The sequence below is a fragment of the Microtus pennsylvanicus genome, chromosome 3 (assembly GCF_037038515.1).
Source record: "Microtus pennsylvanicus isolate mMicPen1 chromosome 3, mMicPen1.hap1, whole genome shotgun sequence".
Lineage (NCBI taxonomy): Eukaryota > Metazoa > Chordata > Mammalia > Rodentia > Cricetidae > Microtus > Microtus pennsylvanicus.
The window spans coordinates 26,935,405-26,959,634 of NC_134581.1; the positions used below are offsets into that span (position 1 = coordinate 26,935,405).

Genomic DNA, 24,230 nt, shown 5'->3' on the forward strand with positions numbered 1-24,230 from the left:
TGACCTGGTAAACTGCCATTGAAGTTTTATGAAGGAAAAAATAAACTATTTCCATTATACTTATCTCTTATTCTCTCCTTAATAACCCCTTTTAAGACCCTCCCAAGACCTTTTTTAACCTGATAGTTTTGTTTAATGTCCCTCATATATATCTGTAATACTCTGTGTACTCTGTCATGGCATTTTAATATTCTGTTCTAATAATATCTGTGTATAACCTTTGCACATAGACTGCCAGTGCCTCAGGGGCAATGTGGGACCTTTTCCATGTATATGTACCCAAAGCTTCCGACAGTCTCTAGGACAGTCACAAGCTAGTGAGTGAGTGTTTAATTAATGAAGATGGTAGGTCAGAGAAGGAGCTTATCAAGTTGAGTCTTTTTTTTAAAAAACAGGATTCATGATTTAAATACAGGGGCGGGGGGGGGGGGGTATGCTTTGCTGCCTCCAGATCAGATTTCCATAGGATTTAAAAGAACATCTTTAGAAAAGGTAATGAGTAATGAGTACTTTTAAAATATTAGAACAAACATTTGTTATAGACCAAATACAGTCAGATGGTACCAGTTCTGTAAGTTGACATAAGAGAAAAAAAAAGAGATGCATGGAAGTTATTTTGAATTGAAAAATTCAACACTTAGTTGAATTTAGGAAATGTTACAGTGTTGTGTACTGGATGCTAGGTGATGAGGGCCCTAGCTATAGTATACAGTGATGGGAGAACGTTGTTGCAGGCTCTGTGTAACTAGTACCAGGGAGTCAGAGCATCTGAATGACATGATTGTAGTCGTGCCTGTGTGGTAGCCTGGAATTCAGTAAAGTGTATATTGTTCCCTTTTGATAGTTCAAGAAAAAAATGACCTATAACACTGAATTTAAAAGCCAAATTTAAGCTGGGTGGTGGTGGTGCATGCCTTTAATCCCAGCACTTAGGAGGCAGATATAGTTGGATCTCTGATTAGAGGCCAGCCTGGTGTACTCAGAAAAACCCTGTTTCAAAACACCCCCCAAAAAAATTAAACAGTAAATTCTTGTAAAATTAATTTCAAATTTAATTTTACCGTAACTTTTAAAGAATGTCCAGGCAGTGGTGGTGCACGCCTTTAATCCCAGCACTTGGGAGACAGAGGCAGGTGAATCTCTGTAAGTTCGAGGCCAGCCTGGTCTACAAGAGCTAGTTACAGGACAGCTAGGACTGTTACACAGAGAAACCCTGTATCAAAAAAACCAAAGGGGGAAAAAAAAACTTTAAGAATGTTATGTAGTAGGGGCCTCTTAGAGATAGAATGGAATCTTGGATGCAACTTTTTCCAAACATATTGTATTGGTCATATACCAGATATTTATTACTCTTTCAGATTTCTTCATGTCTTGGTCGTTTCTTCCCCACAATGTTGATTGCCTGTTTTCAATATTGGGTGGGATCCTAGTAACTGAAACAATATATCTCCTTAACTTAATTTTCCTAGTTATATTTTTTGATAATACAGTTTACTGTGGTAGGATAGTTGGTTATATAAAAATGGAGATCAGTAAGAGTCTATCAGGCTGTACACATAAGAGCAGGTCAAGTCACTAAATTAAATGTAAATTATACCTCAGTTTAAAAGGAAACAATCACAGGGCAGTGGGGGCACACACCTTTAATCTCAGCACTCAGGAGGCAAGCAGACCTCTGAGGCTAGCCTGGTCTACAGAACTAGTTCCAGGACAGCCAGAGCTACACAGAGCTTTGTGTAGCTGTCTTTAAAAACCAAAAAAGAAAAAGAAAGGAAAAAAGAGATCGAGAACTCTGTTCCTGTCCATTTTATTTACTTCTGTCAGGTAGATAGACCTGAAAGGTAGCATGAAACCCAAACAGTAACCCTGTGTTAAGATCCTGTGTCAGCCTAGTATGAATCTGGATTCTCCCTCCAGTAGTGGAAACAGTTGATGGCAAAGCCATTTATGTTCTTCAGATAGGCTTAGAAGTAGACTGGGCACAGAAAGTTGGGAACACCTATTTAAGTTATACGGTAGAAAAAAGTAAATAACGTTGATCTGCCAAAAATGAATAAAAATTATAGTGTGATCCAGTCTTGTAGACCATATAAAAACCTTTAGATGCAGTTGATTAAATTGTGTCTTCCAAAGGGAACAAATCAAGTCATTAAATCTTTAATCTGTCTTTATTTTTTTAATGGTACTGAAAATGGAATCTAAGGCCTCTCCCACTGAGCCGTACCCGCAGCCCTCGTTTTACTTTTTGAGACAAGACAATCATTAAGTTGTTTAGTTTGAACTTCTCTTCACTTTGTAGCTTAAACAGACCTGGAGTTCGTGATCTTCTTGTCTGAGCCTCCCAAGTGGTTGGGATCACAGGCCTACACCACCAACTTCTTTAGTCTCTTAACCCCTAAGTTCAGTAAGTTATCCTAGGTCTGGCCTCATTTGAACTATCCAGGTTTGAATTTTTTAACTACTATTTTAGAGCCATATAGTCCATTCACTTCATTCTGCTTTTTATATAAATTTTACTTCTTGAAAAATTAACGAGAATTTTGGTCATTTTCTAGGATACACAGACAATTAGAACATTAACTCTCATCTCAAAAACCATACAGACTTTGGGAAACTGGGAAAGTCTATCCAGAAGAAAGGTGAGTCTATAATATTTTTCCTTCTTTCATACTTAATAAATTTTATTATATTATAAGATTCCTTCACTTACCTCCTTCCATATTAAAGATAAAACTGAAGAGAATACGTGTTCAGATCTAGGAACTGTTATTGAATGTCCTGTGTTGTCATGTATTAGAGGAACTGGTGGTCCTTACCTTGATGTATCCAAGGTAGGGAGAGAGCAGTTAGGAAGAAAAGACACCTGACAGCTTTGGAAGAAGTCTTGAGCTCCAAGCTGGATAACTAATGGAAATATGTGATTAGCTTGGTCCTTAGCTTCAAAATACAGTCCTGTCATTTCCTAGTGCTCTACTCCAGGGCTTTATGAACTTCTCCACTCATGAAGCTTTTTACCCAAGGAATGTTTATGCAACCTTAGTATACAGATATATAAAGTTAGTACAACAAATCAAACATTTACTGATAAAAACTTATTATAGCATTTTGAAATGCCCAGCACCCAGTGCTGAGAATATTTCTGTCATTTGCTTCTGCAACTGCTATCCTGAGTTTTTACTTAGTTTGAGATCCATGAGGAAAAAAGGCCAGACAGTGAGTACCATGTTCATGGCTGTGTCAAGAGCTTTGAGGGACCTTCATTGCTCCTGTCCCTTTCTCATCAAGAGTATTCAGTAAAGAGGAGATAAAAGCCGTGGTCTGATTGATAGAGTAACTATGGTCACTGGCTCTACCAAAGAATAGTCTTTGCGGACACCCAGCAACTGGCCCAGCATGAGGTACCTTTGGTTTTCAGCAGCTGGAAACAATAAAATTGAACCAAGCCTGGTCATATTCAAGGAGGGGCTTAATGCACCATATGCAGTGTGGGAAAGGCTAAAGACCAGCCTCTAGTGCCTGGTGCCATGACCTGGAACATTCTGGGTTCATTGACTTACTGGTATGGGGGGGCGAGGTCTGTCCCTTGGTGGAAAGTACTCTGGAAGTACAGCTTCCTTCTCCAGGAAGTTTACTGCTGGTAAAGTTTACAGAGACCATGGAGACAAGCTAACCCCTTCCTTTTGTGCCATACATAATGAAGGCTATACTTAGTTTACTGGTTAGTTAGTAGGTGGGAAGTTGTATTTGGTAGTTTCTAGTTTTAGCTAAAAGTCAGTCACTCCTAAACACTAGTACTTGGGATCAGAAGGTTTTGCCATTTTCAGAAGTCTGAGGCTGTGAGTTCTTGACATGGCCATGCTCTTGTCAGTAATACACATTCACACAGCTTCCTCTCTCCACATTCAGTATGTTTACGTTCCAGGTTGTGTAGGGAAACCAGCTGAAGTCATTTGTGATAAACATATCTGGGCCCATTCCTGTTTGGCTGGTGACATGGGCGCAGCCGCTGTGGCCTAGGCCTCACTCTGACATTAGTGCCTTCCCTATTCACTGTCCCTCATCTCTGAGGGTTTTGTCTTTCCCTGCCTGCTTTCTTCCTTTCCCATGAAACTGGACATTGAAGGACTAAGCTGTAGCTCAGTGGTAGAACCCTTACTTACCTCTTATATGTCAGACCTTAGGTTCAGTCCCCACTACTACTGTAAATGTTTTGCAGTAATCAGAGGGCCAAGAATTGCCACAAAGATCACACCGAACAGCAGACCTCACAGGCAAGAAAGAGAGCAGACCATGATAGTGCAGGCTAGGACTGGGGGGCAAGAGATCTAAACATATAGTAGTGCTGTGGAAATTGATATGCCACCTTGGCCTTTAGTGATGATGTAGTGTTGGCACTGAGTCATTAAAGGCAGGGAGGACAGGTAACGTTAAATGTGAACTCCACACTTGAGAGTCTTTAAAGGGTTTCTAAGTGTACAGTGTAATAGTGTTTTACCACCAACTGCCTTTGTTCCTAGTTACTATAACAACTATTTGATGATAGAAGTTATTAATTTTGTTTATCCAAACCATTAATTTTATTTGCTTTTGTTTTATGTAATCAAAATTCAAATGACATGCAGGGGTAAGAAGTAATGCATGGTTATTTGGACCAGAGGAAAGTGCCATAGGAGACCAGCAACTGTTTTTAGTTGAGGCTAGTCTGAGAACTTTTATTAGAACAATATATTCATTTCTCAGATTCATTTTTAAATTTCTGATATGCATAATTTAGGTATTTTTAATGTGATAAGCTTTTTTCTTCAACTTTGGCTTAGCTGAGAATCTAGGACTAGCTAAAACAGCACCTGGATTATTTTTCAGAGTTGAAGCATTTCCATTCTAGTAAGAATAGTCAGCACTTTTAAAACATTTGAACTCAGAGATTGCACTTCTTTCAGGCTGTTATCAATTGGGTATTATATAGTTTTCATAAGTTTGATTGAAATCCTTTAACAACCCTTTGTAAATTTTAACTCATTTTAGTTGATTTTTCAGAACTATTTACATAGGAATTGATTTTTATGAATATAGTAGAAGAAATGTGCTATATTTTGATAAAATTCACTTGTATGTGTTGTAATCTCTAAAAGAATTACAAACAGCTTCTTTAATATATAAAAAAAGGCAGGAGGAGTTTGGGTCTGGAATGTGGGTAGTTCCTACCATTCCTTCCTTTTATTTATTCTACAAGAGGTGAGAGTGAGGGCGCCAGGCTCTTCAGACTGCTTCCTGTTGTCTGGGTGCGTTGACAGCCTTGGGAACTTAAGAAGGCTAGAATGCGGAAAACACGTTGTTTCACTGGCTGTCCAGTCTCTGCAGGGCCATCTGGGGCTGGGACCTGCACGCTGCACTGGAGCAGTTTAAAGTCTTTAAGCGATTGGAAGCCTGCTGAAACAGGTATATTAGGGACAGAAGTTAAAATTAAGGGGTTAAGGGGAAAATTTTTTTCTTAGGTTTACATTTGAAGCTTTTAGGCCCATGGAAAGTGGGGGAGAGCCCACCCTCAAGAATAAGCAGAATAGGCAGGAGGGGAAACAGGCAGTTTTGATTGGCAGTACTTATCTAGAGTCCATTTGACCTTGAGAGGTGGATTCAAGTCAATTCCCTGAAGTTTACAAGATTTTTTGTTTTGTTTTGTTTTTTGTTTTTCAAGACAGGGTTTCCTCTGTGTACCAACAGCCCTTACTATACTGGAACTCGCTCTATAGACCAGGCTGGCCTCAAACTCTCAGAGATCCTCCTGCCTTTGCCTCGCCAGTGCTGGGATTAAAGGCATGCGCCACCACTGCCCAGCATACAAGAACTTTTTTTTTACCTTACAAAAGAGATAAGTTAGATATGTTGCATTACCACTTAAATGTACTGAAATCCACATTGTAGGAATGGTAGTAGACTCATGCTTTGCGTCGTGGTAGATTCTTGGGAACCCAAGGATGATTCTAGGTTGAAAGAATTAACAGTTTCCAGAGGGCTGGATATATAGATTGGACAGAGATGTTTTTAGCACAGTGAGAAGCACTTTTTAGTCTATACTTGGAAAACAACCAAAACAAGCTTAAAAACTTGAGCTTGTAACTATGATAAGAGTAGTCAGTGCTTACCAGAGCTAGATCAGTAGCTAATCAGAACTCCATTGGTTAATGGTAAAACTCTGAATTTTAACAATAGCATAGAGAGGGAAAGAAATCTGAAACATTTTTACATATACCTTAAATCACTTTCTTATACAAATTCATTTACACACCTTAAAACACTTTCTTATACCTTTATAACTTGCATTTACATATCTTTAAAACATTTTTTAGACATTTACAGCATAAGCTTTCATATCCTCAGACCTTACATAAACTTTGCACTTTTTCTATCCAGTCATTTACCATGAACAGTTATTGTTTACCATGAACAGTCATTGTAAAGTGAGTGCTTCAAATAAAGGATTAGTAAAAAGTTACATTGAAATCTGTTTTGTGAGTTTATCTCTTTTCTGAGTCTGGTTGTTTACTGTGCCTAGACCTCTTAGACCTCCTAGTAGCTCTAGGAAATTGGGGTCATAAGCTTGATTTTTTGCATATGAAGAGAACCGAGAAGGCATCTGAAGCCTTGGTTGCTGCTGTTAACATCAGAGATTTGAGAAGGATAACTTTCACCAGAGTAAGCAGGAAGTATAAGCAGTTCCTGAATTTATTAAAAATGCCAAAGTCTTACTGCCTGGACAGTCACCCTAGGTTCCTCCTTGGTAGTCTTGATTCCACTGGGGGCAGAGATCCCAGGGCAGTGTCAGTCTGAGGCTTCCAGGCCCAGAAGATCCAACAGATTTTCCTGTGGAGGAGGAATTTGGGGGACTGACTGGTCTAGTTTATTTAAGCAAAGCAGGGCAGCCAACTCTCCAGTGTCCTGCTTGTTCATAGTTTGGATGGGGGAGGTCTGGCAGCAGGCAAGGTGAAGGATAGTTTTTCACTCAGTGGTCAGTTTTGCCACATTTAAAGCAAGCTCCAGGTGGTCTTCTGTGCCCATCATCTTCTTTGGAGATCTTAGGGCTGCTGCCGGAACGGCACTTCTCTATCACTGGAAGGAAGCTTTTGCTCTTTTCCTGCTCCTCCCTTCCATTAAACACCTTCAATGTCATATTCAGTAGATCTCTGAAAAGTTCTGAGGACCATTATCTATTAAGTATATCTAAACTAAAATAAGCTTTGCCTGTTTTTAGTTACTTGTTTTAGGCTTAACTTTGAAAATATATACAGGAGACTAAAGTTCATTCCTGTAATTAATTGCATTAGTACTTAGTGTGACTGTAAGTGTAGGTTTGAACACATTAAAGAATTTGATCATTTATAAGGCAACTGACTATTAATTTGCATGTCTTGGTTATCTTTAACAGTTTACAATAAGTCATTAGCTTTTATAAGATTAGGATTTTTACAGCCTTTCCCTGTTAAGTTTGAGCCTTAAAATTTGAGTTGAAATTTTAATTGAAGATCCTTTAGCATCAAAATAAATAATAAGTGCAGTAAACTTCCCTTTTATAGTACACCATTAGAGAGTATTACTGTTTCTTGTATGACTCAGTTTACCAAAATAGCTACAGTTTTACAATGTGAACAAAGACAAAGAAGCTAGACAATTTTTGGTCACTAAACTATTCTGAGGCCAAACTGTCTCAAGGAGAAAGGATTGCAAAAATTCCTCTGGAGGGAATTTCTATACGCTCTGGGAGGGAGTTTCTATACGCTCTGGGAGGGAGTTTCTATACACTCTGGGAGGGAGTTGAGGGAGCAGAAGCTGCAGGACTACAGGTGGAGGCTGAGAGAGCAGAGGAAGGGGAACCTGTGTCTTTGGTAGAGAGACCCAGAGGATGTAGTATCCCAGAGCCAAGAGAGACAAATAGAAAGTCATAGCAGGCTCTAGGAGCCAGAGACACTTACGACATAGACAAGGAGAGGAATAGTTAAGGGACACAGAGGGATAAGCAGAAACTCCACCCAGGCGTAGAGAAGCTGCAGGACTTCCAGGAGGGACAATGTTGCAGATGGTCAGAAGGACTTAAGGAGGCTGCAGGACTTAGCAGGAAGCTCCTAGTGGGAGACAAGGAAACTGGCAATGTACAGTCCCAGAAAAGCACAAAGCGACAGAGCAGGTAGCAGAAGATTTTTTTTACACGTGGGTGTAGCAGGCCAGAGGCGTAGCAGGCAGGCTACAGGAGCCAGGGAGGTAGATATGTGGGTGCCCACGTGGAGGGCATAGCAGGCCAGAGACCAGAGAGACAAGAAACAAATGGTTAGAAAGCAGTAAAGGAAAGCAGCAGCTAAGGAATCAGACTCTAGGATTTGGAATCAAATTCTGTGGGTGGCAGAAGCCAGCAGAAACAAATGATCCTTACATACCTTAGTAGAGGACTCTGCAGGGGGAAGCAGAGATACCACCAGCGAGCAAAGGGCATGTGCGTGCTGAGGCTGGCCTACTCCTTTGTTTTCTCCCCCTCCTGCTAGGTCGGGCTCAGACTATACTTTGCAACAAACTTATGGATCCGTCAGTGGTAACTTAAAGATAGGACATTTACACAGTGTGGGGATTGGGGGAAAACCAGACCAAAAAAAACAGGCTTAGAGCTAAGAAATAGGGAATAGGGAACCTCTTCCTTCGCACTGCCCCAAACACTTGCAGTGTTTGTAAAGGTCCAGATTAATATTGGAATCTAGGGTGCTGCTAATTAGTCACATTTGGATTGATTATGTAAGGGATATTGAGGCCAGATTTGATTACAAAAGCAAATAAATTTGGGGCCCTTCGGGTGGATGCCAGGTGGAAAGGCTGGGGATTTTCTAAGGGGCTTCCCAAGGGGGAGCCAAAAGGTATGGACGATGACATTTCCATGGGTGAGGAAGAGAGGAAGGTCCTAAACCTGAAGTCTAGGGTCTCCCCATGTCTCAGAGAACTGAATGAGGAATGAGGAAGACACAAGGCATTCGCTCAGTGGGTCATCACCACACTCAACGGGTCAGGGCTAAGAGACTCAGTTCCTGGTACTGGGGCTTTCATGTGAAGCTAAAAGGTGAAAACCAAGCTCAGAAACAAAGCCTCACCCAAATGAAAGGGTCTAGAGCAGGGTGGGTACCTCCACCTCCAAAGAGTACCAGAGACTCAAGGAAGCAGTTACACCAACCACCGACCAAGAGAGATCACTTACCAATTGTGGGTGATAGACTGAAGGCCAAGCAATCAGTGGGCTAGAAGGGGAGTCTGTTGCAGGTGGACAGAAGATAAGGGATAGGGTCCTAGTGCAGCTCAGATCCCAAAGGGGAATGCAGGCACCAGGATATCCTATTGGTACCAGTGTAAGTATTTTGTGGTATCAGAGGGCCATGGAATACCACAAAGATCACACCACACACAGACCTCATGCAAGAGATTTACTTGTTTTGTTGTGGGGGTGGGGGGTGGTTTCTATCATGGTATCAAAGCAGGGATAAGAAAGGGGGAGAGAGCCAAGCGGTGGTGGCGCACGCCTTTAATCCCAGCACTTGGGAGGCAGAGGCAGGTGGATCTCTGAGTTCGAGACCAGCCTGGTCTACAAGAGCTAGTTCCAGGACAGGCTCCAAAGCCACAGAGAAACCCTGTCTCAAAAAACCAAAAAAAAAGTGTGGGGGGGCGGGTAGCACAGGCCATGATGGCACGAGCTTTCTGCGGAGGGGATGTATGGAGCGTGTACGTGGTGGTGATACAGAAACCTGCTGTGTTGACCTTAGTGATGCGTCACATTGGCCTTTAATGATGTTGTGGTGTTGGTGCTGAGTCATTGAAGGCTGGAGGAACGTGATTCTGGATGTGGGCCGTTCTTAACAACTACTAGTTTTTAACTAGTAGTTAAAGTAGTTAACAAAAAAAGAAACTAGAAATTGGGCTTCATAGTTTCCATCTGCCCAACCAGATCTCCATCCCTGCTTTGTTCAGCTCTGTGCCTTAGTAGAGCCTCTGATCTCTGGCTTCCAGGTGAGTTTGCTCAGTGGAGGCACAGCATACTAGAAGAAGAATGAGGCCAGAGAGTTTGTTTCTTAGTCTCCCTTGTCAGCCCCCTGTGTGTGGGCTGTTCTGTCACTAAAGGTGGATTCCCACTTCTTACTTGTCTCTTTAGGCTTGTGAGTAATGATGTCTCTTTACCTTGTTGTATGCTACTTAAACCTTGTTCACTCATTTGTAAGTACATTTTCAAAATCTGTATCAAATTTTCTTTTTTGTCATATAATAATTATACAAATTTATATATGTAGTGTTTTGATACATATTTACATTGTATATTAGTCAAAAATATTTTAAGTCAATTCCTTGTATTTATAATATTACCATTTATTAATTACAGAAAACAAATTTGCATACTAATAAGATGGATATTCTTGTTCATGTTTTCATAAATATTCGTTGAATATTTGATACTATAGGATATAGTTTTTCAAAGTTGATTATATTTTTATTTTATAATCAGTTTGCGTAAACACATGGAACAGAGGTATATTGCAGGGGGCTGGAGAGATGGCTCAGCAGTTAAGAGCACTGACTGCTCTTCCAGTGGTCCTGAGTTCAATTATCAACAACCACATGGTGGCCCACAACCATCTGTTGTAGGATCTGTTGCCCTCTTCTGGTGTAAAGTCCTACATGTAGTTAGAGCACTCATACAGTTTTTTTTTTAAGTATATTATATAAACATAATGGCAGAAATATATTTAAGACCATTTTAAAAATTGTTGGGAATTCTGTCCTAATCTCACACCAGATTTACTTAATGTTTTTTAGGGTTTTGTTTTTGGGATTTGATTTTTTTGTTTAGTGAAACGAATAACTTAAGCCAGCAATTTAAGCAGTTAATCAAACATTCTTATAAAATCCAAAGCTACTAATGTGATACATGCTGACTCATGACATGGAGAAATACAGTAAGTCTTTGTTTTCTGTAATTAAACCATTAGGTTTCTGTCAGAGCAGAAGCCTTCATGTCTAGTAGAAATAGCTCAGTCCCTAATATACAGTAGCTCAGCTGTGTGCTGAGGTGACGTGTGATGTGCTAGCATGCATAGCATCAGACATGAGTGTGGTGTGAGCGTAGGTAAAGCTCTAATGTTGGGGTGCCATGCAGCATAGCTGACACTGCCCAAAACACCTCAGAGTCATGACGTTTGATTTTGAATTAGTTTTTATTGCTGTGCTTTCAGACACCTTCTGTGGAATCATGTTTCAAGACCCCATGTGGAGTCAGAACTAACAGTTTAAGAAGCTGTGCATATTTAACATATACAAATCCTGTGTTTTTTTTTCAGTCTCGTTCCAAAAAGTCAGTTATGTGTGAATTTCTCAAAATGTTTCAAGAGGAAAGATATTTTACAGACGTGAAAAAGGTATGTTTTATTTTGGAAATAGGAAACTTCTCTGTCATCTAGCATAAGGAATTAACATCTCATTCTTACTAGGAGTTAGTCTCCAGTTTAAAAAAATAAATGTTTAAACTGTCAATCCAGGAGTCTAAGGCTGTGAGATAAGCAACTCTTAACAATAACTTGCCCTTGTTGTCTTAACGCTACAAATACATATTTCTAGGCTAGGTTTCTCAACTACAACACTATTAACATTAGGGGCTAGGTAGTTCTTGATTTTAAGAGCTAGGCTTTACATTGTAGGATATTTAACAACATCCCTGAATTAAATGCTAGTAGCATACTCCCTATTTTGATGACCAGAAATTGCTAGATGTCCCCAGAGGACAGAATTGCCTTTTGCTAAGAACCTTTGGTCTAATAGCACTCATGTCTCATAAGACAACATAGGCCAGCAAGGATAGCTCTGCAGGTAAAGGCACCGCTCGTGGAGCCTGAGAACCTGAGTGCTCTCTGGATCCACATGGTTGGAAGACGGGAGCCAAGTTCCCACAAGTTGTCATCTAATCTCCCTTTTCATGTTGTGACACACACACACATACATCCATACAAAATAATGAAAGTATAAAATAGTGTTTTCAATGAATTATTGAGTATGTTGGTAATTGGAGGAAAGTAACTAAAAAAAAATTTACAACTGCCTGTAGTCTATAGCATGCTAACGTAAGACCTACAACGTGTAAAAAGGTGTATGATTAGAAACTGAGGATATTTTTTAAGCCTTTAATTTCTTGGTTCTTAACTCCTTAGTCATCCATATAAAATACAGTATTGTAAATCTGGAAAACTTAAAAAGAAAAATTATTTTTAAATATAACTAAAGTAAACTTGAAGAAAATACTGTGCTTTCATTATCATAATCCTAACTCAGTGACCAAACTAGCAAGGACAGTCTTTAAGCCTGTTCAGATTCTGTAGCATGAGTTAGCAGTCAATAGCCAAGAATATATTGTACTAAAGTACATGTTTGGACTTTTAAAATACTTTCACAGAGAACTCCATAGGTAACTTTCTAGCACCAGATAGATTTTTATTTTTAATTTTTTTTCAAGACGGAGTCCCACTATGTAGCTCTTGCTGTCCTGTAACTTACTATGTAGACCAGGGCTGGCCTCTAACTCCTAAGTGCTGGGATTAAAGCTGTGCATTACTTTGCCAAGTCTAGGTTCTTCTTTTTCTTTTTAATCTAGAATAGTGCAAAATTCACCTGAAACTTTTTAAAGCAATTGTTGAAGGCTCTTGAGAAATTTTAAACATAACACTTTATTTGGGGGACATTATTGAAACCTTTGGGGGACAGTAGAGTTAGACTTCAATTAACAAGACTATGATATACTAGCTTTTGTTTTGGAGTTATTTTTGCATGTCTAATAATCTAGGCTTTGGTAACATCTGTTCTCTGCCTCCTTATATAATCAGAATGTACTAATTGATATGACCAGTTATCAGTTGATAATACCAGTGGGGAGCAGATTTAAGAGGCAGACTTTAGTATGTTTCTAAACTGCCTCTGAGTCATCTACTCACTTTCAGATAGGCTCTTACCCTAGAATATTTACTATCTCGTTTATATCTATAGTCTTGAGTTTACCCTAAGATCATAAGTGTGTGTGTGTGTGTGTGTGTGTGTGTGTGTGTGTGTGTGTGTGCGCATGTGTCTGTCCCCATGTCCATGTGCCTTTCTGTCTGTAGATTGGACCCAGGGCCTTACATATCCTACATAAGAATTCTGCTTAAGATTAAACTCTATCTCCAGTCCCTGTAATTAAGATTGGATACATACAGTACTAAAGATTAGAAATGTCCATGTAACTCAGCTTCTAGTCCACATGGCATTTATTCTAGTGACTTTGACCACTGCAGTAACTAAATCATGTACACAGTATAGGGAAAGTAACCAGAAGAGCTCTGTATACAGGGTGGTTGTATAACTTGGTGACAGAAACACAGCACTGAAGAATTACAGATGCTTTTGATCCTGAGCCAATTACAGTTTCCTTCCTGTCATCTTCACTGTTTTCTTACACTTCACTTCACACATTATTTTACCCTGTACTCCTTCATGATAATACTAAGGAATGCGATACTCATATATATGTTAAACTCTATTGGGCCCATCCACTAGAAATAGAGATGAGACAGGACACTTCATTAATGTCCTTGGATACTTGAACTTGCATCACCCACAGAACAAAAGGAATTCTGTTTTTGCTTGTTCACTTACCAAGATTCCCTTCCAGCAAACTAGGAAAAACACTCTCTTGGGAAACCTCCCGAGTGTGTGCTCTGGTAGGTGAGTCACAGTGTTCCTGGCCAGGTCGCTGTGCCTTCAGTTCTACAGTGGAGGCGCTAGATCCTCAGTGTGTTATTCTTACAGGAATATATGCTTGTTTTGTTTACATCCTAATATCCTCAAGTATTAAGTTAGAAGCATAGAAGGGAAGACAGCAGTGAAATCCAGATATCTGAGTTTGTAATATCTGACTGATAAGCAAATGGGTAGTTGATTTAGGAGGAAAAATTGGATTCCTCTCTAAGAACAAGATTTTTTTTTTTTGAGACAGGGTTTTTTGATGTCACTCTGGCTTAGAACTCACTATGTAGACCTGGTGGCCTCAAACTCACAGGGAACTACCTGCCTCTGCCTCCTGAGTACAGGGATTAAAGACATAAGCTACCACTACCCAGCAAAAATTTCTTTTTGAACTGTCAGGTTTTCTCTTTCCATGTAGAGGCAAACACTAGTCAAATGAAGAAGCTCTTTAACTGATGCAAGTTACGCATTCATGAAGCTAAATACTTTGACTGGGTGACTTCCTGTGTTAGCAGTGGACATTGTATCTGTATCGTTCCAATTTTAGTATATGTACTGCCAAAGAGAGCACAAGCAGTGGACACTGCAAATTTCTGGAGCCACATTCTCATATTCTGCATAGGAAGTTTGTGAATATTCATCTGATTTCAAGTTATCTCATTTGTCAAGGTCGTCAGCTATGTATAATAGAAATCAGCAAGTTTCCTATAAATAGCCAGAAAATAGTGGGCTTCGCTGGTTCCATAAGACCTCTATTGTGTTTTTTGGGGGGGGAGGTTATTTTGTAATTTTGTTTCTTGGTCAAATCTGGCTCAGTTTATAGATTAGTGTTACCTGACCTGTCAGGCAGGTTCATGGCCCTGTATGTAAAAATCTTTGGAACCAGAATCTTCAGAATTGAGTTTTTCAGAATTTCAGACACTAATGGGAGCAAGTAATGTGAACCATCTCCTTTGGTATATCCAGTTATGTGAGCCATCATCTCCTTTGGTATATCCAGTTATATGAGCCATCTCCTTTGGTATATCCAGTTATGGGAGCCATCATCTCCTTTGGTATATCCAGTTATGGGAGCCATCTCACAGCGCAAAGTGCTCTGAGATGAGTGCAGACCATGATAGCCATGTGCCATTTGAGGGTTACTTATGTGATAAAATGAGTTTCCTGCAAATCAAAGACAAAATTTTTAAATGTTAAAGATAAATTCTTTATATTTAAGGCCTTATGGATACCAAAAATATGAAAAAGAGCTATCTGTGGTGGTATATGCCTATAATCTTAGCACTAAGGAGGCCAAGGCAGAAGGATTGCAATGAGTTTAAGTCCAGCCTCAGAAATAGTGAAATATTGTCTCAAAAAGAATTACAGTTAAGGATTATACATTGAGTTATTTTTATAGGAAGATCCATTCAGAATTGTGAGTAAGGTAAGACTAAGTTTAGAATACCTTTCATTTGTAAATTAGAAATTTTCTATAGCAAATGTATTTTATTTTATAGATAACTGTGGAATGAGCCTCTTCAATCCAAGATGCTCTAAAATCTGAAATATTGGAATATCTAAAACTTCTTGAATGGACATGATGTCACAATGGAAAATTCCACAACCTCATGTGATAGGTCACAAAGTGCAGGTTTAGTAAAAACGCTATATAAAATTACCTTTGGGCTATGTATATGAGTCCACTCTCCAAAATATCTTACTGTATATGTAATTATTTCAGAACCCTAAATCTAAAGCACTTTGGTACTGAGCATTTTGTATAAAAGAGATTCTCAACCTGCATTATATATACTCTTTAATGATGAAGAATTTCCTAATATAGGGGCTGGAGAGATGGCTCAGAAGTTAAGAGCACTGGCTGCTCTTCCAGAGGTCCTGAGTTCAATTCCCAGCAACCACATGATGCATCACAACTATCTATAATGAGATCTGATGCCCTCTTCTGCCCTTGCAGGCATACATGCAGGCAGAACACTGTATAATAAATCTTTTTTAAAAAAAGGAATTTCCTTATATAATCAATGACGTGTAAGATAAGACAGTTTTATATGATATCCCTTACTTACTCACATACTGTAATACTTTCCCATCTCCCCATTTAGTTCTTGGATGAAATTTCATCTACAGAAACGAAGGAGTCCAGCGGTACGAGCGAGCCTGTGCACCTGAAAGAAGGGTAATTAATGAAATGAGAAGGAAAGTTGTGTTTTCAGTAGACAGTAAGTACAAAGACCCTGGGTCTGAGAGTTAGGAAACCTGAGTTTTCATTCCGTTCCGGAACATCCTGAGCATCTTCAGTCAGGTAAATTGTCCTCTCTGCCTGTCAGCTCCATGGCATAGGGCAGCACTCTTTGACTGCATGGACCCAGGGTTCTGCAGCTAAGAGATAGCTCTGGTCAGCCTAACTCCTATTTCTTGGAGTTAGTGGGATGGAAATGACTTACCTGACCCATTTTTAGTCTGTATAGTAGAGTTTTAAAACTACATTGATTAGGGCTAGAGAGAAGGCTCAGTCATTAAAAGAACTGGCTGCTCTTGTAGAGGACCTGAGTTCAAACCGCAGCAACCACACAGTAGCTCACAACCATCTGTAACTCCAGTTCCAGGGGGATCTGATGCCCTCTTCTGATTTCCACAGGTACTGCACACATGTGCGTAGACATCATGCATGCTAAACAGCATACCTAAAAGTAAAATCCCTACATTAGTTAAAGACTAGTCCCTCGGTGTGGCCTGGGTAAAATACACACGTCATCAGTGGAAGTCACTCTGTTCTCTAATAATCACGCTTGACTACCGGTGTCTGCAAGAGTTAGGTCAGTTCTTAGTTTAGATGAACATTTTAATCTCTGAGACTAATGGTTTATTTTATGTCCGTTATGTTGGCAGTGAAATGTATAAAAGAGCTCAAGGAAGAACCCGTATTGGAAAAAAGAATTTCAAGAAACGATGGTTCTGCTTGACAAGCAGAGAGCTCACCTACCACAAACAGCCAGGTAGGGTTGCGTTTATGCTTTATTGTGGCTTTGCTCTGCTGGTTCTCCGTGCTGCAGGCAATCATTGCACAGGGAATGGTTGAGAGTTTTGATGGTTGAGAGATCGGACGCTTAAAAAAGGAAATCCCACACTAGCTCAGAACTAAGAAATAGACCGGTGTTTATTAAAAGGTAAAACTTACAAAGTCAGGATTCTCTGCTTGAACGATGGATGAAGATCAGACTCAAAGCAAACTGAACAATAAACGGGGCCCAGGGGGAAGCAGAGAGAAAGGGGCCCCAATAGCGCCACTGTGTCCAGGTAAATAGTCTATGAGGCCACGCCCCAGTAGGCGGGTAGTCGCAAGCTATACACCTTCCCGCAGCACCGTTTCTCACAGTGACACACACAAAAAACTAAACTGGAGTGTTTATTTTATCACATTGTGTGATATGTAATAAAACTATAACATAAAAGCCTGACATAAATCAATTTGAGATGGCTAGAGAGATGAGATGGCTCAGAGGTTAAAAGCACTGGCTATTCTTCCAGAGGACCTGAGTTAAATTCCCAGCATCCACATGGTGACTCCCTCTTCTGGCCTGCAGGCATACATGCAGACAGAACACTGTGTACATAATAAATAAATAAAGCTTTAAAAAAATCAATTTGAGAGCAAAACATCTGGACTTGGTAAGTAAGACAGTATAGCAATAAAAGCAGAAACAGCTAACAACAACAAACATTCAGCATATCAGAAGGTTTTTGAAGTCCTATCAAATCTGATTGGTAAATCCCTATTAAGAGAGCTTCTATAAATGCCACAGTGATGGCATAAACACCTGACATAGGATACTTGAAGAGAATGTAGAGTGCATCCCTGGAGACTGCTGAGTAGTAGAATGATGGGAGAGATACTTTAAAGAGATGGGATCTTGACCCAGAACTCTGGGCTTAAGTCTTCTTGCATCAGCCTCCAGATAGCACGGATTGCTGTTATCAGCTAAGAGAAACACATACACACGCATGAGCAGCTTATTCAGAATGAATGAATATGCATATATACATGCATATTGTATATACAAGTATATTAGTAAGAAATTTTTTTAGAATGAGTTGCATTTTAGGCACCAGATAGTGTTACAGTGTATAAATATATAGCTAAATATGTAGGCTTGCCTTTTCAGTGTTCTTAAAGCCGACTTCAAATGTTTCAACATTTTGGCTTATACTGGATTTTATATTCTCACCTGCTGGGCATGGTGGCCCAGGGCTTTAATCCTAGCACTTGGGAGTAGAGGCAGGTGGATCTTGGTAAGTTCAAGGCAAGCCTGGTCTACAAAGTGAGCTCCAGGACTGTTACACAGAGAAACCCTGTCTCAAAAAAACAAATAATAAATAAATATTCTCACATATGGATAGTGTTGTTTTTTATTATGTTTATATTAATAATAGAATAAAGCCAGGCATGGTGGTGCACACCTTTTATCCTAGCAGAGGCAGAGTTCAAATCCAACCTGGTCAAGGTGTAGTGAGTTCTAGTAGAGCCAAGGTTAAATATAGAGAGAGACTATCTCAAAACAAACAAACAAAAAACAATAGTAATAACAGTAGTGTAATTAAATAACATGTAAGGTAAATTAGTAATTTTCTGTGAATAAACAAGTTATTTCTTCCTCAAAGCACTGTCTAGTCCAGGCTAGTATTCCAAAGTCTGCTGGTTATAATGTCCTTTAAGTCAGATGATAGTCGCGGTGCCTTTCTTCTGAGAATCCTACATATAAACACATAGACGTGGAGTTTGCATAGGAATTTCATGGACCTCATAGGCCCTAAGTACACCTACAGTTGTCAGGTTTAACCTTTGTTCTATCCGCTGATGATAAAAGGATAGGTTTCGTAGAATTAGACACTCGGAACCACAAGAATGAATATATTAGAGCTTTGTTGCTTTTGTGTTGGAGGAAATACACAAATGAGATTGTGAGATTGCTTACCAAAACTTGCAATTTAAGCGTGACATACTTGTTTTAACTATTTTGATGGATTTTTTCCAAAATGTATTACGTGTTTTCCTGCCTTCTAAAAAGTAATTCATTGAATGTAAGTTAACATTTTCTGGTTGACTTGGGGTGTTTATTGGTAATGTTAATTCTATAGTGCCCTACTTACTGCATTTTCAGAGTCTGCAAGAGTGGGTGCAGCTATTTCCCCAGCTAGACATCTTAGACTATTGTGGTTTTGTGTTCGCGTGTTTTCTGTGTAGTTCTCTCGTCTGTCTTAGGCTGTCACCTTAAACTTCTTGTGCCATCAGTTTCTCTAACGTACAGTTTTTATGTTCATGATTCTGTATATACTCTACATAAAGATCTTTCCTTCTTCAGGTCTGTGATCTGATGTCCTGTAAGCCTCAGATCACCTGTCAGCTCTTCATTGAAGTCATTTTAGGTCTCTAGCCTCTTAGCTGCCTATTTAATAGGAACATCTAGCACATTGGTCACTCCGTATCATCTCTCTCTTCCCCTGCTCTTTAAGATCCTTAGTGGTAGCAATCATATCACTAGCATAAAAGCAGTTAGCAGATACTCTTCAAAGAACACCAAGTCTTACAAATATACTGTCACCTGAATTACTTCAGTAACCACTACTCTGGATTCTGAAGCTTTAACCAAGTTTACTAGTAAAATTTTTAATAAACCCAACTTTGAAATACTTCTGTGAGATTTACTTAGATAATGTATGTTCTTGGGACCTATTATCTATAGGTACATACATACAGTTTATACAGCTTCCATCAACATACACACTCAGTATGTTTATGAGGACTAGACTTTTGCCTGCTCATGTTTTCCAACATGAGGCTCTCCAGAGTTTTTGTTTTTTTTGTTTTCTTAATAGCCAAAGAACCAAATAAATAATTAATTCAATTATGCAAATATTTTCAGCTAAACCTATTTTATTGGGTACCTACTTTGTGCCAGAGGTACAGGACAGAACAGTAGTGAAGAAGACATACTAAAACCCAGACTTTTACTCAACTTACAGGTTAGTACTGACAGAGTATAAGACAAATGTTTTTGTAATTACAATAATCCAAGGCACAGAAGATTCTGGCTTGGACCAGTTGGTAGTAATAGGGGTAATAAAAACAATCACATTCTGAATCTATTCAAAGATAATACTCAAGAGAATCTGTTCAGGAATTAAATGTGAGGAATGGGGAAAAGACAAGTAAAGGAACATTTTGAGGATTTGGGCAAAAGCAACTAAAGGGATGAAATTGCCTTTTTATAAATAGACACAATGAGAACTGGGAATATAGTTCGGTTGGTAGATTGCTCCAACTAACACAGCCCTGATTTTATAACCAGCAGTACAGTAACTTGGAGAGGCGATCCACATCTTTAATCTTTAATTTCAGCACTTGAATTAAAATGTTTAATTGAATTAAATCAGAAGTTCAAGGTAATTACCTGGCTATGTAATAAGTTCAAAACCAGTCTGAGCTGGATGAGAGCTTACCTTTTAAATACACATACACAAAGAGTTCTGGTAATAATGGAGACCTTGGCATAAACTAAACTCTCAAATGTTAGACAACTAACTCCGAAGAATTTGACCCTTGAAAGAAAAGAATCATTCTGGCTAAGATTTCTATTTTTATGACCACCTACAAAAGCACTGTAGTGCAACATTGCTAAATTCATGCTAAAGCATACAATTGTTTGACTTCAGGTATCAAAGGATCAAGTTTCAGGGTTTCCAGAAAGATTGGAAATTGAGGAAAAAAGAGAAAGGATCCTTGAGATTGCACATAAACTACCCTGAAATTCTTAACTGACATCTCTTCAGTTTATTTTCATCATGGCATTCATCTCTAGTTAGTATTTCTCTGCCACTCTTTCAGAACTCGGTACAAAGTCTATTAAGGACCTGTTTTCTGTTTATTGCTCTGCTTAAATTATTAGGGCAGTGCCTGGCATATAGTAGACATTCGGTGTATATCCTTTAAAAATATGTGTCACATCTATTTGAATTACCTTAAATTTTAGGTTTTGTGCCAGGAGACTAACTGAACATTTTAAATACTGCTCTTTGTCAAAAAATAAAAGTCACAGCATTAATCCTTTGAACAGTATAAATTAGAATGTTTTTAGTTTCCTGTATCTCAACCCACACATCCTTAAATAAAAGCTTGAAGAAGAAATAAAAAAAGCTTTGATGCTGTAAAAACACCTTCACAAAATGACTCGAAGTCAAAAGTGTCTTTGTCAGTATCTTCTACAACTAGATGAGGTATGGGTAGCCCCAAGCTATAATGACAGGCTTCACCTTATGCCACGTTAGCAGGAGGCCCTCAACAAACTCAAATCCCCTTGCCTACATTCCAAAACCCTTAGACAGTTTAGGATTTGCTCTGCCAGATAAAATTTTTATGTTTATCTCCAAAATCTCACTTTTAAAGTAAGCATTGTAGTATTAGCTAGCCAACTGAACAATATATGAAGTTATAAACCATTTTATAATTTAAAACATGTTTTAGGGCTGGCAAGATGGGTCAGTAGGTAGAGGTGCTGAGTTCAGTGTCTGGGAACTATATGGTAGGAGGCGAGAACTGACTTCTGCCAGCTGCCCTGTGACGTCCACACATACGTGCACCTACACACACAGACACTGAAATGTAATTTACAAATTTAAACAAGGCTGTGCATAGTAACACGTGCCTTTAATCCGCGCATTTGGGAGGCAGAGGCAGGTGGATCTCTGAGTTGAGACCTGAGATAGAAACCTGAGCCAGCCTGGTCTAGATACTTAGTCCAGGACAACCAGGGCTACATAGAGAGACCTTGTCTCAAAAACCAAATAAAACAAAATTTAAAAATTCAGGGTTGTAGAGTTGACTCAGTGGTTGTGTTAGTATTTTTACTGCTGTAGAGAGACACCGTGACCATGACAACTCTTATAAAGGAAAACATTTAGTTGGATGTCTTACAGTTTCAGATGTCTGGTTCATTATCATCATGGAGGGGAGCATGGTGGTGTACAAGCAGACATGGTGCTGGAGAAGGAGCTGAGAGTAAAAAAGGAGCCACATCTTGATCCACAAGCAACAGGAAGTAAACTGAGTCAGTGGGCATGGCTTGAGTATGAGACCTCAAAGCCCACCTCTACAGTGACACACTTCCTCCAACAAGGCCATACCTACTCCAGCAAAGCCACATCTCCTAATAGTGCCACTCCCTGAGTTTATAGGGGCCAGCTGCATTTGGACTACCACGGTGGTTAAGAGCACTTGTTTTTATAGAGAACCTGAGTTCAATCCCAGCACCCACGTGGTAGCTTGCAACCATATATAACTCTAGTCCCGGGGTATCCAAAACCTCCTTCTAACCTTTGAGGACACTGGACACTTAAATGGTATACATATATACATGCAGGGAAAACACTCATATACATAAGATAATAACATTAAGCATGATTTAGGGGTAGAGGTGCAGGTCAGTGCTAGGGCACTTACCTACCTTGGGTTTGGCCCTGCATGTGCGCTAAATGTGCTGCATGTACACTAAATGTTTTTGTTTTATGGGATAATCCTTTAATTAAATGTTAAGTGGACAGAACTGAAGAATGTAATAGTCGTGTTCACTGCTCAGGTCAGCTCCCCGCCTGGCCCTCTCAGTCTTCACCACTGGGCACATTAGTTCCCTCTGCTTCCTTATAGTGCTACAAATTTGCAGCAGCATAGAAAGTAATTTCCTACAAAGGGAACAAATTTATTCACATGATTTTCTTTGAAAATATTTTTATCTATATGGAAAAAGGAAAGGACATTTTATAGAACACAATCAAAATTCCTGTTCCATATTATTAGATACAAACCATTCAGAAGTCTACTATATATTCATAGGCTTCTACCAGCAAGCGGAACTAACCTTACAGAATTAACATCTTACTTTTGTAATTATTAGAGTAATTCTTTTAATTTTGTCATCTTTTATTATTTAGGCAAAGATGCAATTTACACTATTCCAGTAAAAAACATTCTTGCTGTGGAAAAACTGGAAGAAAGCTCTTTCAACAAGAAAAATGTAAGTTGTATAAATATTGAAAGCATTTTAAATAGTTATATATATGTTATTTTAATATTTGCCATTCCAATCTCTAAGTAATATCCCAGCTTTGTCTACTATTGCCACTCAGCTGGTGCAGAACCTTCCGGTCGTCAAATGACATCCTTGTTCCTCACTGTCTCCTTATTCCTTTGTCTTTGCTCAAACATCCTCCTGCATCTAAAATTACCTTGCTTTGTTCTTATGTAGATAGTGACCCTTCCTTTGGACATGTCTTACTGCTTAGTATCATCAGCTAAGACTGTCTTAGGGTGTCTATTGATATAAAGAGACACTATAACCACAGCAACTCTTATAAAGAAAAACATTTAATTGGGTGCCTTACAATTCAGAGGTTCCGTCCATTATCATCATGGTGGGACATGGCAGTGTGCAGGCAGACATGGTGCTGGAAAAGGAGCTGAGAGACCTACACCTTAGGGGCAACAGAAGGTGGTCTCACTGGGAGTAGCTTGAATATAGGTCCACCCCAAAGCCCACTTACAGTGACATACTTCAACAAGACCATACTACTTAATTCCGTTTCCTTCAGACCACCACAGGCACTGACTTGCTTAGAGGTAACAACTCTTTAAGATACATTAGCAGCCATTACTTAGCCAAGCAACTGGGTCTCTTTCTGAGTACTTACTCTGTTCATGTACTATGTGTTGATTTTAAAGCTTTTTTAACTGTTTGTCTTTATTACTAATAAAGATGTTCCAAGTGATACATACAGAGAAGACACTCTACGTCCAAGCAAATAACTGTGTGGAAGCTAATGAGTGGATAGATGTGCTGTGCAGGGTGAGCAGATGCAACCACAACAGGCTCAGCTCTTTTCATCCGTCTGCCTATCTCAATGGGAACTGGCTCTGCTGCCAGGAGACCGGTGAAAATACACCAGGCTGCAAGCCATGTACTGCGTAAGTTCCTTTCTGATGAAAGAAGGTGTGATAGGTGATACAGTGGATATGGATAGGAAACCAAGCTAAGTAAAAATAGCTACACATAAAAGCCACATATTCGTTGAAAAGGTATACCTTTATAAAAGGTATCTGTAAGGGCTTGGGTTGTTGCCTAGTGGTAGAGTTTTTGCGTGACACACACAAGAACTTTGGTTGGATCCTAGTACCACAAAAAATATATAGAATAAGTAAATTCATAGTCACATACTGTACATTAATGGGAGAATGGAGACTGATAATGAGTGCAAAGTATCTTTTGTGACTGATGAAAATATTCTGAAATGGTTGCACATGCCTAGAGGTGGGAGATCTGAAGGGTCAGATTAAAGGTTAATGGTAGAGCATTTGCCAAATGCGAGCAGTGTTCCGCTGCATAATCAACACCATTAAC

At 39.3% G+C, this 24,230-nt stretch overlaps 1 protein-coding gene across 1 annotated transcript in view; it reads left to right on the forward strand.

Moving 5' to 3' along the window:
• The window catches only part of Rasa2 (RAS p21 protein activator 2), a 99,571-nt gene that overhangs the window by 68,310 nt on the left and 7,031 nt on the right, over positions 1-24,230 (forward strand). The window contains exons 16-21 of the mRNA XM_075964939.1: positions 2,556-2,639; positions 11,355-11,432; positions 15,888-15,961; positions 16,675-16,781; positions 22,768-22,850; positions 23,589-23,797. Coding sequence (XP_075821054.1) covers positions 2,556-2,639; positions 11,355-11,432; positions 15,888-15,961; positions 16,675-16,781; positions 22,768-22,850; positions 23,589-23,797 — 635 coding nt within the window. The remainder of the gene's footprint in view (positions 1-2,555; positions 2,640-11,354; positions 11,433-15,887; positions 15,962-16,674; positions 16,782-22,767; positions 22,851-23,588; positions 23,798-24,230) is intronic.